The 17842-nt window shown below is 42.3% G+C and overlaps 2 protein-coding genes across 5 annotated transcripts; both read right to left on the bottom strand.

Annotated features, from left to right (window-relative positions):
* Positions 1-437: 437 nt before the first annotated feature.
* On the bottom strand, positions 438-12600 carry sytl1 (synaptotagmin-like 1). Of its 4 annotated transcripts, XM_049601794.1 has the most exons (16): positions 12387-12598; positions 11904-12009; positions 10128-10254; positions 6588-6739; positions 6373-6487; positions 6228-6285; positions 6113-6149; positions 5989-6029; positions 5356-5472; positions 5057-5223; positions 4865-4967; positions 4461-4622; positions 3987-4065; positions 3776-3875; positions 2394-2599; positions 440-1034 (listed from the first exon to the last, which is right to left on the bottom strand). In XM_049601794.1, the coding sequence occupies exons 3-16, from the start codon at positions 10250-10252 to the stop codon at positions 892-894; spliced, it is 1605 nt and encodes a 534-aa protein (XP_049457751.1). In that variant the 5' UTR covers positions 10253-10254; positions 11904-12009; positions 12387-12598; the 3' UTR covers positions 440-891. The 4 variants fall into 4 exon arrangements, with proteins under 4 accessions (XP_049457749.1, XP_049457750.1, XP_049457752.1 ...); XM_049601792.1 differs by having other exon boundaries at positions 438-1034; positions 6228-6487; positions 12387-12600; XM_049601793.1 differs by having other exon boundaries at positions 438-1034; positions 6228-6487; positions 12392-12600.
* Positions 12601-13414: 814 nt separating this feature from the next.
* cd164l2 (CD164 sialomucin-like 2) lies at positions 13415-17403 on the bottom strand. Its single transcript, XM_049601820.1, has 6 exons — positions 17073-17403; positions 16574-16660; positions 16246-16338; positions 16113-16154; positions 15736-15895; positions 13415-15479 (listed from the first exon to the last, which is right to left on the bottom strand). The coding sequence occupies exons 1-6, from the start codon at positions 17149-17151 to the stop codon at positions 15464-15466; spliced, it is 477 nt and encodes a 158-aa protein (XP_049457777.1). The 5' UTR covers positions 17152-17403; the 3' UTR covers positions 13415-15463.
* Between the last annotated feature and the right edge of the window lie 439 nt (positions 17404-17842).

Here is a 17842-nt window from a genome sequence, read left to right as displayed (position 1 = left end):
GACTGGCACTGCAGTATAGCCTTGCTTCTTCTTATTTTCTGTTTTGCTCTATCTTGGGCATTTCACATATGCCTATAATGTCCCTGCCTGTTGTTGTTGGTTTTTGTCTGCTTTTTTTCTTTTTCTAAAAAGGAATAAAAATTAAGTTAAAAAAGAAACTGCTTCATTCAGTGTTTTTACTGGTTTACATAATTTGGCCCCCCAGTAAAAACAAACAAACAAACAAACAAAAAATGTGTGGATCAGAAATAAGGTGGGCACACATTAGGCTGTCAGAGAAAATAGGTGAGCAATCACTTGTTTAATTTGTTTTGGAGAAGAAGAGACCTCTGCGGATAATTCAGCTTCCAGGAAAAACCTCTTGAACTATCAACAACAGGAACAGGAATTCTAACCAGAAGTTTTAGCTGGTTGCAATATACAATCCTTACCACTAGATGTCACTAAATCCCCCTAAATTTTACACACTACACTTTTGAGAGGTCTGGGAAACAACTTGAAATAATTATATGGTTATTAATATCTTAAAATGGCCTCTCCATGTTTATCTACTTGGTGTTATATTTTAATTTAGTAAATAAAGAAGAACCCTGGGTGATTCATCAGTTCAGGTTTGATATTTAATTAATAAACTACAATAGATTACAACAATTTTGTCAGATGGGACACAGACTGAACCAAAAACATACAAGTAAAACATGAAATGCAGATAGATTTGGTTTCAGACTAAATATTTCTGATCTACACCATTAATTCACAATATTGCACCACTACTGACTTATGTGTCTGTATGTATGAAAAACTATGGACAGAGAGGTTAAATGTGCTGAGGGTTTCCTTTCACTCCAGACAATTATTTGAACGTGTGTTTGCGTGCAAGCCGTGTCTCAGTCAATCGTTCCGTTGTGTGAGGTTAGTTCTGATTGATAGTGTTGCGTCGATCCAGTTGTTTGGGTTTTTGATCATGGAGGTCCACACAGCGACCTCATCCTCTGTGGAGTCCATCCAGCTGACAGGCTCCCCATAACTCAGACCTGCCATTAAAAAACACATAATTCATTATTTATGTTGAAGACATGTTGACAGAAGTACCGCAATCCACACACTGAGGAATGATGCTTTCAATCTTAATGACGTCACTGAAACAGTCCCAACAACTGACCACAGTTCCTGTACGTACATGCACGTATGCACTACCACAGCCCCCAGGCTGACTGCAGTAAAACAAACTGCCCTGCCCTCTGAATACTACATCTTTATGTTAAAAGACTGTTTACAACAAGCAAAACCTCATTAAAGCTGTCACTTCCCACCACTCTACTGACATCATCTTCTTTCCTGACAATGAGACAGAGGCTGCAGCTCAACACAATCTAGAACTACTTGACATTACTTTAAATCAGCCGTTCAGTCTGTCTCATTATTCTATCTTGCTTCTTTTATATTGCGCCACGTTTTTATATTGCTCTTTGTCTTGTACAGTTTACTTATTACACAACCTGTGTTTTTCTGACGAATAAAGGATTATCTTATCTTCTCTCAAATTGTTTTCCACATTTCCTCACATATTTAGCAATATGTGGATATTTATCAATGCAGAGGGGCATTGGTAACCCAGAAATGACCTCGCTCTGATGTCAAGACCATCTGAAATGCCTTGAATGCCAACAGAACAAAGTGCAGTGCAACGTGAAGCTCTGGATGGAAAAACTGCTACCATACTACTCCAAAATACGACTGTAGACAAAGCATAAAGCTGCTTGTATGGCACTATCTACAAAACTGACCATACAGCAAACCAACCAATCGAACAACTCCTTTAATGTCTCATCCCCTGACACAGAAACTACTGCCCTCCTACAAGCCAAATGTCAATGGACCCATGAGATAGTAAATTCAGAAAAGCTGGATTTTGACAGGAGATGTTCGAGCTCTATTCAGCACCTTCCTGTCAAACCCTTTGTCACACTGAGTCTCCAGTTACCAACTGACTATTTGAAGACAGCCCAAGATAAACATGGGTGAGTTAATTTAAAAAGCACACTGCCAACAACAGCCCCGGAACTGAGAGCGACTTGATAAGAGATAAGATAAGATCCTCAGCACAGACCGGGCTTCGCGAGCACTGCAGCACAGGAGAACAAATACCGTCTCTAATACTGACTGCTGCTTTCAGAACAAGGTAAAGACGCGAGAATTGTTCCCGTCTGGTTGCTTATTATGTCATTTGTAATAGAATGATCAGTCTTTATGAAATGTGAAGGTTCTTATGATTATAATAAAACCAGCAAACCCCCTGACACACAGGTTATTGGTGTCAGCATCTGCATTAAAAAAGCATCCATGTGATTCTGAATGTGCGTCAGTGTAGATGTTAGTGCAGAGACACCCACCAGTTCCACAGCTCAGACGAACCCCTCCTAGGATGCGCTGCTTTAACCCTTCGCGCTGCCACACAGTCAGCTCAGCGCAGGCCTCTCTCAGGTCGCTGGTGTGGAAGCCATCGTACACCATGGTATGGTTGTAGGTCGGGCTGATGGAGCGCTTCACCACCCGCGTCTTCTGACCACTCTGCCGACTGGCGTCTGGGAGTATGTAGCTGGCGGGGGTACAGATTACGATGATGAGACAGATAGATTCAGATTCAAACCATATTATGGGTATAAATATGCAGATCAGATGTTCAAATAAAAACTTTGTTAGGATAACAATATACTGTAGTATGGTGCATGTGTTTAAAACCTTAAAGGGACAGTTCACCACAAAATCAAAAACACATATTTTTCCTCTTACCTGTAGTGCTATTTATCAGTCTAGATTGTTTTGGTGTGAGTTGCTGAATGTTGGAGATATCAGCCGTAGTGATGTCTGCCTTCTCTCCAATATAATGCAACTAGATGACACTCGGATTGTGGTGCTTAAAGTGCCAAAAAACACATTTGAAAGACTCAACAGCAATGTCTCTTTGCCATTATCATTTAATAGAGCAGCTACAGAGTGACAGCAAAGGGCCACAGGACAGACCCAAATCTGAGCCGCTGCCAAGGCCTCAGGCTACATGGGGCACAAGCTGGAGCAGTTGAGCCAGAGGGCACAACTGTTTTCTTTCTATCAAACCTAAACCCCATAAATGTACCACCATGCAGAAGGAAGCGTGCATCTACACATGGACAAGAGGCTTGTCCTCATGACTGTGCTAGATGTAAACATTAATGGCGTCCTCTTCTGCTGAGCTGTAGTGTTAGCTAGCTCAGTGGTGCTACTGAGCTAGCAGTAGATGCACACTAATTTCTGCACAGTGATACATAGCTCAGTGGAAAGAAAATAGTTCCTACATGAAACTGCTCACAACAAGGTCTGTGGATTATCTTGAGTAACTGGGTCATGATTTCTGGAAAGAGACATTGGTGTTGAGTTTTTCAAATGTATTTTTTGGGCACTTTGAGCACCACAAGCTGAGTGCCAACTAGATCCATTATATTGGAGAGAAGGCAGACATTTCAACACTCAGCAACTCACACCAAACAACCCTGACTGGTAAATTGCGCTACAGGTAAGAGGATAAAAATGGATTTCAGATTTTAGGGTGAACTGTTCCTTTTTATTTACACAGTACATATCAATAGTCAGTAATATGAATGTGAAGGTGGAGAATTGTAAGTAAATGATGAGTTTAAATGTCCCATTTCACCAAATATATTGTACAAATAAAACTGCTGCCTGGATCGATTACTGATGACAAACTATCAGACAACATGTTACAGAGCTAACACACCTTCTGACAAAGGAGTCTATAGCGCCCCCTTTGTTGGCCAGGAGACCTTGTGCTTCCCGTAGCCAGATGTGAAGCTCTCCTGTCAGAGGCAGTCCATCACCTTAACACACACACACACACACACACACACACACACACACACACAATGTATGAGACACATGTGATTTACGTGGGACATAACTTGCAACCACGATGTGTGTGCTCTGCTCACCCTCGTATCCGTCTGGGATGAACTTAATAGAGAGCAAGATGGTCCCACGACTGCTGATGGAGTCTGGATTCAAATGAACCTGTGATGAAGGGTGAAGGGGGAAGAGAGAAAGAGAAAAGATAAAGGTGAAGAAAAAGACACAGGAAGTGAGAGAGAGAAAAAGCAAGGGGGAGGAAGGCGTAAGTGTGGAAACAGGAAAAGATTAAGGTTACATAAAACCTTAGTTGAAATTCACAGCATGTCTTCCTCTTCCCTTCAGCTCTCCCAGACACAAGAGACACTCCTCTCTGTACTCCGTGTCTCCAACAAAGCTGCTACACTGCTGTTACACACACTCTACTAAACAAATGTAGATGCAGACATCATGGTGTTTTAGTAAATATTAGTCTAGTGGTATTCAAACTGGCATGCTAATTAATGTGACTGGATGATTGTTTATTTGCATGTCAATCATTCATGTCTGCTCTTCCCTACCCGTGGCTGCAGGTCCTGCCACAGAGGCTGAGTGTAGGTCCAGTCCCAGACGCTCAGAGACACTTCCACCTCCCCGAGGAACACATTTCTGCCCAGGGGTTCGGCGTGCCACACAGACAGGTTCAAGGTCCGGCTGCGCAGCTCTCCAACCCGCACTTTATACTACAGGATAAGAGCCAGAATCAGACAGGACGCACATGAGATGATGGAGGAGGCAAATGCAGGACAAAGACGTAAACTTGAAATCTGGTAGTTTATTGAATGATATCTGGGAGAATGGAGAAATGGTGACTGCAGTGCTGTGTTGTTGCAGGACATGTGGAGGAGAGCCGAGGGACAGATGGCAGATGGGGGATTTCTGTGGCGGCTGACGACTGTGTAATATGTAAATGAGAGTGTCTCACTCGGAGTGTCTGATCATAGACCGGGTTTAGCGTCTTCTTTTTCACTGCAGTTTTCTTCTTACTGTGACTCGACTTATCCGGCAGGAGATAGGTTTTGACGTATCTGTGAACAATGCACACACAGACTATTATTTTGACTCACTTTGCACGTGACGTCGTTGCTGCAGGATTCACACATGTGCTGTCACTTACGGATCAGAGCGATTCTTGCGTGCCGGAGCAATGTCCTCGCAGCGATACACTTTGATGTGCAGCTCCTCCTTCTGGGTGTCGTAAGCCAATGAGAACTGGATACGGCCCTTCACCTCCACCACTCCAAAATCCCCTGAGCTGAACAGACTCATCATGCTTCCACTGAGCTATAACACATTCAGAACAGAGTGTTCAGCTCCTACGTCATTGTCCGGAGCTGAGTCATCTTGCTTCGCTGGATAGCCAATTAATCAAATGCGCGTGTGTGTGCATGCACGTATGTGTGTGTGCGCGTGTACCGTGTAGCCCGAATGAAGGCTGCCGTTGGAGCTGCTGGTTATCACAGAAGCTGGATCCGGCTCTGTCAGACTGCTGCTCAGAGAGTCAGTGTCCCCGTTGTGACCGTCGAATTCTTCCTAAACGCACACACACACACACACACACACACACACACACACACACACACCCATTATTCTCAAACAATCTATCACCTATCAGTTGGTGCCTGCTCCCTTTATAAGTCCTGCCCTTTAAAGGTTCGGTGTGAGGGATTTACAGGGATATATCAGGGTAAATGGATTATAATATGATAAGTATGTTCTCTATAGTGTATTATCAGCCATAAATAAAATCGTCCTGTTTTTTTTGTACCTCAGAATCAGCTGTTTTTATCAGTTTTAATCACCTGGTTTGTTTGTTTATGAGAGGAAGACAAATCTATGGATAAATCGGCTCCCAGTAAAAACCTCCTGAACAAGACACACTGAAGGAATGAACCAGGAGAAGTTTTAGCTGGCTGCAATCTCCAATCGTCACCACTAGATGCCACTAAATCCCCCTAAATCTTACACACTGCTCCTTTAACGACTTTATTATACTCCACCATTAAAATAACAAAATGTGTGACTGATTTAGACATTTAAATAATTCACCTCAAGTTCCTCGGAGTGGCCATTACTTCTTCTGTCACACTCTGTGAGCAGAAACAATAAGTTAATAATAATACTACGAGACAGTTTAACTGCTACAGAGGCACAAAGAGAGAGGCGTCCATACCTTTGGATGACGAGGAACTATTTCTGACCACGAGACTCTGGAATTGAAGATGATAATTCATATTTAGATGATTTGTTTTTTAAGCACAGAAAAAAAGAAGCATGTACACACAGACCTGTGTTGCGGGACTTTTTGTTCTGGATGTGAGTGCAGGTTTCAAATTTGCTGGACTCCTGAAAACACAAATTAAATATTGGAAATGCAGCACCACACAGAAGTCACAAAAGTGAGATGAGATCATTTTTTTCCCTGTGACAGACCCTCCACTCTCCTCTGCGTTGCCGTCTTTCAATCTCATCTCCGCCTCGGGAGAGGTGTTGTTGTTGAGCGAGGTTTTCTCTCTCTCTCCATTGAACAGTCCAGCCAGGGGCACATCTGTTACCATGGCAACAAATGCAGAACAATGACTGGGATATCCCTGTGACAATGAGAAATAAGACCTGCAATTCTAATACTGCATCAACCAAAAACTCACCTCTGCTCTTGGTCTTCCTGTGACGTATGGTGGCGTGGACGAGCGCATAGGCCGATGACCGGTTGCGATGGCGTTTGCTGCGCTCCTCACTGAACCATTCTCCAGACAGAAAGCGAAAATGTGCTTTGTCTTTCTCTGTCTCCTCGAGGACCCTACAGCGTTCAAATGGGACATAGCAAACAAACGTAATCCACTGTTGGCAAAAGTCAGCGACACAAATTAAACAGTCATTGTTGTCACTTCTGTCATGCAACCTACTTAGGGTTTAAAAGACGTGTGTCAATCCTGCTAATAAAAAAGACACACACAGAACTTGACTTGCCGGGTTTTCATTTGCATTGACAATGACATGCACATTTCTCTCTGACACATTCGCCGCCTTGACAGTAGAGCTGAAATTAGTTGATTAATCTACAGAAAATTAACAATTGTGATAACTGAGTCATTGTTTAAATTAATAATCAAGCAAAAATACTCTGGTTTAGCTTCTCAAATGTAAATAGACCTGTCGTCATGATGATTACATTGTCGACTTATCGAGATCAGCAAAAATGGTGAAGGTCATGTCCATATATCGGACAATATTGCGTGTTGTGTTTATATGTTTGTTCACGTAATAATGTCACCAAAATTTTTGCCACACATGATAAACAGCAGGGTTTTCCCAACCACTAAAAGAAATGAACACAACACCTAGACCAAATGGACAGGAAGAAAAACATAATGAGAAATGTTTTACTGTCATTTCTGGTCAAATTAAAAGTTAATTGTACTTTGAAAGGGTGTACTTGCTTACAGCTACTTATTATGTTATTATATTATCATATCAGTGGCATTAAATGGCCTTAAAATGATCATTCGGAGCGATTATTTTTGGGACGATTCATCGTTCAATAAACGTAGTTATTAAGCAGGCCTGAATGTGAGGGTTTGCTCTCCATCATGGGATCAAGCATCTTACTGCTTTCTGAAGTTTTACAGACTAAACAATTAATCGATTCATCAAATTTAAAAAGAAAAAAAAAAAGAAGAAAAATGTAATCAAATTTAGTCGTCAGCTGAGGCAGAAATTCAAAGATAAATGAACACAAACAGGGGACAACTGGATGACTATTAGATCTTATTAACTAATCAGAGGTCCTGTGAGGTCTCTGACCATGTGGTAGTGACCAGTGATAAACAAGGCAGAAATATTTTTACTGTTTTCTATATTCCCTCAACTGAGACAAGGCTGAATAACCAACCAGGCAAAGCAGGCAGCTGTCCCTGGGCCCCGCACCCCAAGAAGCCCTCTAAAGCCCCACGTTCACAGTGTAGCAAGTGATTTCTGTTCATTTCATTAACTGATTAACTGAAAGCTTGTTTGGAAACATGCATTATAAAGATCAATATCAACTGACGTGACGTGGGCATTAAGGTGGGTCCTGCTGATTTTGAGGCTCCGGACTCATATTGAAGAGGGCCTCTGTATCACAGCCTTCCTTATCCCGGCTGATATCAAGCTCACATGTTTCTATAACCACATGTCATACTGTTACACACTCAGCAAAACTTCTCATACAGAAATTGTTTTTCAGTCTTAAAAAGTATCATTAAAAAAAGTATAAACTCATACGAAAGTAATCCCTCTCAATCATCGTCAGAGACTAACCCTGCCCTCTGCCTGTATTTACTCTTTATTTCTCTGTTTCCGGAATTTCCTGGACACAGAGCACACGTAAACAGATGACGACAGTGCTGTGACGACGAAGCCCGGAATCAGTCAGTAGGCTATATATTGCAAAATGGCTACGGATGAACACCAGTTGTTTGAAACAGCTTTCGCCGCTACAATGAACAACTTAGACTTGGCTTTTTCTCTAAAAGAGGAACAGAAGACGGCGATCGAATCTTTCCTTTGCAAGAAGGACGTTTTTGCTGTTTTGCCGACCGGATACGGCAAGAGTCTATACCAGTTAGCTCCGCTGGTAGCTAAGCTCTGGATACATCAACCCGTGTATTGTTCTGATTGGTCATAGGGTTATCCAATTGCGTGCAGTGATATTTTCAAATGCATGCTTGGTACCGCCCCTCGAGTTGGACCATTTGCATTACTCATAGCCAGACCCTAAATCCTTCTAGATTTGGGTCTGGATTTCCAGGCTAGCTCAGTGGAGCATGAAGCCAAAAATGTTTGATTTCAAGGGTATAAAACTGGCCAGATCGTCTGCATCATTGTGCCCATAGAGCAAGCACACTTGAGACTTTCATTGGCTAAGTGTCTAACATCCGGTTCAGCCCTCCCCGAACTTGAACAGGGACAAAACTGATATAATTTTTGTGGCTCTTACAGACTTTTGAAATGTTATCAGACCCAATGGATCAGATTCTGATAGTGAAACAAGTAATGTCGTGGGAGTTGTGACCTTCTGAGGAGGTCTGAGGAAGAACTGTGTACTTGGTGTGCTGACGTATTTGGATTTCTACTTCCTTGGTCCAGCACCCACTCCATTGGACGTTGGGATGTGCATGTCTTTTGTACTGTTTTCCCAAATAAATGTATCCACTGATTTACAGACATCGCTCTCACAATGTAAGTCTATGGAAAAAGTATTTTTGGGCCCCATGTCATTGGGTGATGGACCAGGAAGCTGTAATTCCATAGTTTTGCAAAGCCCAGCGCTGTTCTTGGAGTCTTGGGCAAAACGGCAAGCAGAAAAGGATCATTCCATGGTTTACACTTTCACTGGTGAATAGTGAAGGAGAGGATGGGGGTGACAAATGACACAAAGTTGGCCTGTTTTCCGTTGGACAGGTAGTGCCAGTGGGTAGCTTAGTTAGCTCGCTAAAGTATCGGCTCTTCCATGACAACAAACATTACATTCCTACTGTAGCAGTTTACAGTGTGTGTACAAGCAGTTGAGGGGGGGAGGGGCAAAGGTTGAACACTGTGTTTACAAACAGTAACTGACAATTCCTCCTACATTACACAGACAGAGGATGACTCAAAGGAAAACCCTTGATACATTAGTGGAGATACAATTAATGCAGATGCTTCCTGACAGGTGTACAGCATGACACAATGAAGGTATCATCATCCCATTACGTTCTCTGATTTGACTTTTTCCCTTTGGATTAAAGCATCAAACGAATACAAAGTTATTCTGAGAGGTCACTTTCATGCAGTGATGAAACATGTCTACCTAGATGGAAGTTTTATCCCTGAGGATGACAATTCCCCTCATTCATGGGGCATGGGGAGGGGGGGGAGGTGTAACTGAGTGAGTATGAAAATGTGAGTATGATGATGTAAATCAGTCACCGGATCTCAACGTCTCTTAACACCTATGAAATATTTTACAGTGATGCCTCTCTACCACCATCATCAAAACATCAAATGACAGAATACCTTCTGTAAGAATAGCCCAGAGACTTATACGATCTATCAATGCGACCTTACTGAGGGGCGCTTTAGTTCCTTTAAGTTGTCACCTGTCTCTGTGACAGTGTTAGTCACTAGACAAACCCGGCACCTACAATGAATAAACAATCACCTCTGACCTTACACGTCCTTCATCGCGAAGACGCAACTCCAAGTCACGCTGTAAGACCTGCAGGATGGTGGACTGCTCGTCGTCTGTCAGGTGGCTCAAGTCAAGTGAAGAGTCAGTCAGCTCCCCCTCCATCCCTGAGTGACAAGCAAAACCACAATCCTTAAACAAGCACATGACACCTGTTCGTTTCTAATCACATTTAAACATGTCACCATGTGTCTCATGACAGATTGCTCTTGTTGCTGTGACTTATATCTTGTATATCTCAGAGGACAATATATACTGTTCGTCAAGTGATGTCTTGGGAACATTCTGGCTTGCAAAACCAGTGCTTCCCAACCTTTCTGCACTCTGACGCTTTCAAACGAAGCACTGGCTGTCTACTTGCTGTTGCTCGGATGTTGCATACGTCATTGAGTTGTGAGATTTTTTTCTTCTGACTGTTAAGATTTAATAATTCTTTAGGCCTGAAGAGATAAAACTCTTTATCAGAAACATCGGAAGAAAAGACGTTATTTCATGTCTATTCATGTATATTTTGTCTTCTGTCTTATCCTGTAAATCATCTTGAGATCCCTGGCGTTTATCTTGTGGTTCCACACTGTGAAAACGTTCAAAACATTTTGAAATCAAGTGTCGCCCAGTGGCTCTGGTGCCTCAGTGGGTGAGGACACATGCTGTGACGGCGAGGCTATTCCTGTCTGCTTCTATGCTTTCATCTGCTCCTGCTCCAAATGCTCTACTGTGGACTCTCTAAACTACTCTAGGCTTGAACATAAATGTTAGTGGCATTATTTTAAACCCTTCACCTACAAGATTGCCATTTGTGTATCAGTTAGTCACACTGTGATACCCTGAATTCATGTGGAAAACTTTGATTGAGCATATTGATTCACTGATAGATTGAGGATCACTGTGGTGGAAATTTTGTCTTCTTCACGCATATGCTTATACTGTTTCATTCTTGCTATGTGTTTGTAAGTGTGTGACCTTTGCATCCCCCTTTTGTAAAAATCTGTTCTTTCTTGACATCATCAAGAGATTTACATTCACTGTAATCTCTTCTTTACAGACAGTCCATTGACTGTTTAGCAGATACAGCCGATTGCCTAACATGTTATATACTAGATTGCAACAGGTATGCTCATCTGGTGTAATCAAGAGAACATAATTAAACCAGGAAAGCCCAAGAAAGCTACAGTTGACTTCTCACCATTTTGTCATCTGAGTGTGGGTGTAAAGATGCCCTGTGTTCACTCTACTGGGCGCAACCTCTGAGCTCTGAGGTTGCGCCTTCTATATTGAGAATAAACTCTCATGCACGAAGCTATTCAGTCTTGTTTGCCACAACAGCAAAACTATAACAAAACATCCATTTACAATCTCTCACACAACCCATGCAGTATAATACAAATCTCTTTGATCCAGCCGTACGCTCAGTGCTTCCCAAACACTTGTATTTACACTAAAAACCTTTTGTAGTCTGGCTTTGAAGAGAGCACAGATAAGTTTCACTTTAACTTAAACAGTAAGGTTTTAGAAGAACGCATGTGTCTTGTGTGTTTGTATATGTTGCTGTAATTATGTATTGTTTATTTTACTGGAAAATCTAATCGGTAAAAGGTAAGGTAAAAACAATATTTACCATTACCTGGTTTGACACTGAGGAGCAAGTAGGCAATTAAGTAACCCGCTGCTCCACTAAATAATCATGTTTATGTCTTTGAGTTGGTGTGTGTGTGTGTGTGTGTGTGTGTGTGTTCACTGCCTCGCGGCTAGTTACCTCTGTGTAATTAACGCATGCGCAAAGCAATCCTCGTCGGGTTAGGAGTTTGGCAAACAGGATATCATGGAAGTGCACCACAGTTTTTACAGCGTGACACCTAAACCTAAAAAAAGAAAAAAAAACAACAATAATAATAATAAAGTTTGTAGCACATGACATAAAGTATTGTTTTCCTGTGGTCACATTTGTACTGAAGTAGGCTTCTCTTCTAAAGTGAATACTGTTCTTTTTTCCTTATTTTTTACACAACATATGATACTATAATATTTACTTTTTACAGCTTATTTAAGTGTCTGACCACAACAAATTACATGAAGTTTCCCTTTTAAAAAAAATGAGGCCCCGGCTCAACTTTCCTCATCACAAACACCGCGAGAGAGAAGACACCTGTCGCCACTTTCTCCCTCTTGGCTCTCCCCTCTCACACTCATACTAAAACACCAACAGAGAAACATAAAACCCAAGTCAAAAGTGTGTTACCTTACTTGAGAGCTTCCGCCACTTCCATCGGAGAAAAGTTTCGGGAAAAGTTGTTGGGAGTGCGGTGTGTGTGTGTGAATGTGTGTGTATGTGAGTGTGTCGAGGTCTGTGTGCAGAGTAAACGCAGTGAACACGCCCTCCAGAGTTAGTGAGTCCGCACAGAGGCTGCAGTCAGCTGGTAGGCGAGCACAGAAAACACGGAGGGAGAGTAAAGTGTGATATGACTCATACACATACACACACATACACACACACACGGATGTTTTACAAAGTGACAGGGTTGAGGTGGGATGTCACTTTTTCCTTGTTGTCCACACCTGCTAAACACACATTTGGCCACACACTGAAGCTGCTACTGCTGCTGCTGCACCTACTCTACTGTACACACACACGTGCACACATATGCAAACATGACACACATACATATCTGTGCTTGTTTTAAAGAGACTAAAGCCAGCAGCACAGGAAGCCTGTTTCAATTTTACTGTGGCAAAGTGTGTGTGTGTGTGTGTGTGTGTGTGTGTGTGTGTGTGTGTGTGTGTGTGTGTGTGTTCGCTCTCTCTCTTTGGAAATGTGTTTGTGTGTTGGGGGAGGGTGCGTTCAGAGTGTAAAAAGACCTGTATTCTGTCCTTTGTCAACAGACTTGGATGACAGCCACGCTCTGCCCAGTTGGGAAACTTTTTTGTGTGGGCTTATTCAAGCCTGTATGGGTCCTGGCTCAGACAGCGTCTGGTGCATCCAACCAGCCGTCCTGCTACTCCCCAAAAGGCCTCCAACAGTGCCCCCGCTGCATGCTGGGATGCCTACTGACACCCACATATGTGAGGATTAATAGATGATTCTTATCTGCAGATACTGGGAGTGTGTCGCTGGTCACACCCAAGCTACACCCGAATGGTTCACTCACTCTGCTGGTATGGGCAAACATGCACTTAACACATTCTGTACAGTCTCTTGCTGTGATTAGCAACTCCTCGTCTGCATGTGTGACAGCAGACATGACACACACAGAAACAGGTGAGGTGGTTATTCTGAGTTTATTAAGGCTGCCAGCCTCTGTGAGCAGTCGTCATTCTAATGGCATCACAAAAACAATCAAACAGTTCATATTGAACGTAACCAGCATTATCAAAGTAAACAGGTCACATCAGATATGTATAGAATATAAACAGGAGATTAGTGGTTCCTATGTATGGACTATAAATACGAGCAGTTAAAACAGACACTGCCCAGATGAAAATAAATTTATATATAAAAAAAATAATAATAATCTGAGCTACTGACAAGTCAAAACAAAACACACACAAACGCAGGCAGATTATGAGACAATGGGCCCCTGGGCACCATCATGACGAAGGCCCCATCACCTCTCCTACAGAGGAGCAAGATACATAGACTTTAATAGTTGTTTAGCCTCTTTTTGTTTTGGTCTCCTTGAAATTGTTACAGATCTCTCTTTGGTTTTGTGTCTCTTCCTCTTTTGTCCCTTTGTAGTTGTCAGTCTTTTTGCATCTCTTTGCAGCTGTTTTACATCTCTTTGTAGTCGTTTGTATCTCTTCGTGGTCATATTTAGTCTCATTGCCACTGTTTTGCATGTCTACACTCATTTTGTATCTATTTGTGGTTGTTTTGCCCCTTTTCGTAATTGTCGTGAGTATCTGTGTCTCTTTGCAGCTGTTTTGTGTCTTTTTGTGGTCATTTTGTGTCTCTGTCTTTTGTCTCTTTGTAGTCATTAGTCTTTTTGCATCTCTTTGCAGCAGTTTTATATATCTTTGTTGTCATGTGTGTCTCTGTGGAATTTTTGTGTCTCTTTGTAGTTGTTTCATGTTTCTTTGTGGTCATTGTGAGTCTCTTTGTAGTCATTTTGAATCTCTTAGTCATTGTTTTTTGCACCTCTATACTCATTATTATTATTTGTGTTTGTTTTGCCCCTTTTTGTAGTTGTTGTGAGTATCTGTGTCTCTTTGCAGCTGTTTTACATCTCTTTGTAGGTGTTTTATGAGTCTTTATGGTCATTTTGTCACTTAGTCATTGTTTTGGATGTCTTTATTATCATTTTTGTCTCTTTGTGGTTGCTTTGCCCCTCTTCATAGTTGTTGTGAGTCTTTGTGTTTCTTTGCAACTATTTTGCATCTCTATGTGGTCATTGTGAGTCTCCTCCTGGTCGGCATGTGTTAATTTGTGAGACATTTTGCATGTGAAAGACAGGGGGAACCCAGACACTTTGAGCCCCTAGGCCTGTGCCCATTTGACCCATTCATGAATCCATCCATGCACACATTTCAGGTGAGTGGTTCTGAAGTCATACTGTAGAAAGTCATTAAGTTTAAATTACTGGTACAATTGCTTAGATAATAAAGTGTAATCTTCTCTTTCCAAAGGAGATGTTGAAATGGCTCTTTAGAGTCCCTGGCTAAATCCCATAAATCACTGCAAATACATGAAAGATATAACATACATACATATTTGATTTGGGTTACAGTGAAAACACTGTGAAACACAGACATCCGCTGAGATAATGGGCAAAATCATTCAGTCTCATTTAGTTTTATATTAGGGTTCTTGACAAAAGTTTAAATGCCTGCTATGACCTTGTCTGACCTTCTGTCTACATTAGGATTATATCACTCTTTCTCACAACCACAGTGTACTATTTACACAGTGGAATCAGCTCATTTGATACAGCCGGTTGCTTGTTGTTTGTAAGAGGACAAACACTTAACATGCAGTATTGGTGACAATTTGTGGTGGGTTTAATCATAAAGAAGAATCACTGAAAGTGCTGAGACAATCAGAGCTTTGGTGTTTGTCAGATTGTATGAATACCAACAGCCAAAATATCTCTGGAACATAAACACAGTGAACACATGCAGACACTCGTTACACAACACAGTATTCTAAGAAAAATGTCCTCTTACAAACACACCCATCCCCCAGGGCTACACATGTGGACCAAACCAAAAATGACAGGGGCTCAAAAAAAAAAAAAAAAAAAGACACTCTCATCATCAGAACTTGATGAGTCACTGCTCTGCTGTCCTCCACTCTCGCCTGTTTGTCCTTCACACATCTCATCTTCACTGAGGCTGCTCTCTGTGTGAAGACAGGCAGAATTTTGATTTGGACAGACAGGCTTTGTGATGAGAATCAAAATACAATCTAGAAGGAAGTTAAAGGTGAATCACACTGTGCATCGGCTGCTGTTGATCACTGTCGCCACCAGATGTTGCTCTTGCACCAACAGACCATCACTTAACTCAGTGACACAGACATATTTGCACAAACGCACTTAAACTGATAAAGCCACGCTACATTCTCTGCTCTCTAACACCTACGTGCACAAACTCACATGGGGTCGTAGCTGCTCTGCTCTTTGGATTTGAGGAAGCGCATGGCGAAGAAGCCGCCTGCCTGCACGCACAGCACCAGGATGATGCCCCCAATGAAACTGGACATGTCAAACTTGGCTTGGGAGAACTCTGGGGATGTGTTGGTACTGCTTCCATCACCTGGGGGGAAATAAAAGGAAGAGCTTGATGGAATCACAGTGAAATTACATGAAAGCATGCTGGGATGGGAATAGAAGAGAGCGTCAGAGTTTTTTGCTTTTTACTGGTGGAAATGACAGAGTGGTACTTGAGGGCATTTACTCAGCTCTTATGGGAATAATACATGTCTGACGCAAGAGAGAGGAAAGGGGGTGGGAGGGGAGTCGTTACAATTTACCTGAGTCACCTTCACCTCCTCCTGCAGCTACAGTCTCTACAACTGGGAGACATTACATTCAAAAGAAATGAGTTACTGAGGTTGCCGATAAATGTGTGTTAAATGTGTTAATTCTGGATGAACTGTTTGATACCTGAGCAAAGTTCAGACACTCTCGTCCAACTACAGTTCATGCCGTTGTCTGCCGAGTCGCCCCCATCAGTCACACACATGCCTGTGTCATTACCTGAGACAGAGAGAACACATGTTTTAGTGTGTGTGTGTGTGTGTGTGTGTGTGTGTGTGTGTGTGTGTGTGTGTGTGTCTGTGTTCCTGGCACACTAAATAATTCAGTCATCTTGTACAAACTAGAGAAGCTTATGTTACAGCAGCTTTGATGATTGAATTGCTATCAGAGGTCAGGGGTGAGTGTGTCTGCATGTGTGTCCGTGTGTGTGCATGTGTGTGTGTGCACCCATCACCAGTTGGACAAAGCCTCCAAACACAGCCTGTCAGGTTCAGCATGGAGTTGCCAACGCACAGGTCACATGACTCAGCTTGAGAACAATCTGTAGGAAGGACAAAACTGGCAGTCAATTGGAAGTGTCACTCGGAACAGTTGATTGGCCGATACGCAATCATCTTCCCCCACACACATTTTAGCAGCTTAATTATTGCAAGACGTCTCACACCCACGTCCAAGTCTGGACAATGTCAGCATGGGCAAAGCTGGCAAGTAATGCCAAAGCAAAGATAGTAGAATCTCATTCACCTCTCACATTTTTCTTATTGTTAGCGTGTGAGAAAAAGCTGTTGTCACAGTTAATGAGAGGAGATATTATCAGGGAAAGACTCTTGAAGGAGATCGAATGTTGGGCACATCAGGTGCAAAGTGTAGGAAGACACACCAACAGGTTTAGTACACTGAAATGATCCTACAGTAAAATAAAATAAATGTAACACATGTCGATGGATCCATACCTGACTGTGAGTACACAAAGGGCACCACTGCTAGAAGCAGCAGTGAGGAGCAGATGATCTTCCACGCCAACTGTTGCATCCTGACACCCACAGAGTACCAACACCTGCCGAAAAAACTTTGGTGTTTGGAAAAGGATTAGAATCAACAAATTAAAAAAGGATTTCAATAAAAGTATCTTCTGTAGGAGTATCCAATGGTTGCAAATGGAGATATGGCTCCTGGCTGGGACACAGACAGAAAGAGAGGAAGACAGGAGACACAGAGATCTGTGTAACATGAGCGACACCCAAACCTGGTTTCCTGGCAACCAACTGGCCCACCTCAACCCTTCTGAAATACACACCAGGTTGGACGGAGTGACACCTGTTTAGTTAGCCGACAGTGCACGCACACACGACAGAGGGACAAACAGGAAGACTCACTGCACGTTTTTGCACAAATAATCTGCAGTCAAATATTTTTTGTAGGCCTGAAGTGAATTTTTTGAATTGATTTTCCTTTCACATCATTCAGATGTTCAAACTGGGTGTTTGTTTTAGGATGTTGGGTCCCAACCTGGAGGCCGGGCCCCCTCATGTGGTCCCAAGATAAATCTTAGGGGTCACAAGATGATTTAAAGGGACAGTTCAACACAAAAGCAAAAGTATTTATAGTCTTACCTGTAGTGCATTGATCTAACACATTCTCACTACGACCTTGTCACATACTGATGTTTGGTCATGGACTTTCCACGTCCACATGTGGTATATAAGAACCCTGGGTGTGTTGG

This window comes from Epinephelus fuscoguttatus, linkage group LG17 (assembly GCF_011397635.1).
Source record: "Epinephelus fuscoguttatus linkage group LG17, E.fuscoguttatus.final_Chr_v1".
Classification (NCBI taxonomy): domain Eukaryota; kingdom Metazoa; phylum Chordata; class Actinopteri; order Perciformes; family Serranidae; genus Epinephelus; species Epinephelus fuscoguttatus.
The sequence above is the reverse complement of the archived record's forward strand: the minus strand, read 5'-3'. Positions and strand labels throughout refer to the sequence as shown.

Bases quoted from the DNA above. Each gene is read 5' to 3' on its own strand.
- cd164l2 (XM_049601820.1), bottom strand. From the start codon at position 17,151: ATGCAACAGTTGGCGTGGAAGATCATCTGCTCCTCACTGCTGCTTCTA. The intron at 16,339-16,573 runs GTGATGGGTGCA...TCTCTGTCTCAG, and splicing joins TTGGAGGCTTTGTCCAACTG to GTAATGACACAGGCATGTGT. The intron at 16,155-16,245 runs GTATCAAACAGT...AATGTCTCCCAG, and splicing joins AGTGTCTGAACTTTGCTCAG to TTGTAGAGACTGTAGCTGCA.
- sytl1 (XM_049601792.1), bottom strand. From the start codon at position 10,252: ATGGAGGGGGAGCTGACTGACTCTTCACTTGACTTGAGCCACCTGACA. The intron at 5,224-5,355 runs GTACACGCGCAC...AATGTGTTATAG, and splicing joins GCCTTCATTCGGGCTACACG to CTCAGTGGAAGCATGATGAG. The intron at 4,066-4,460 runs GTAGGGAAGAGC...CCTTCATCACAG, and splicing joins GGCAGGACCTGCAGCCACGG to GTTCATTTGAATCCAGACTC.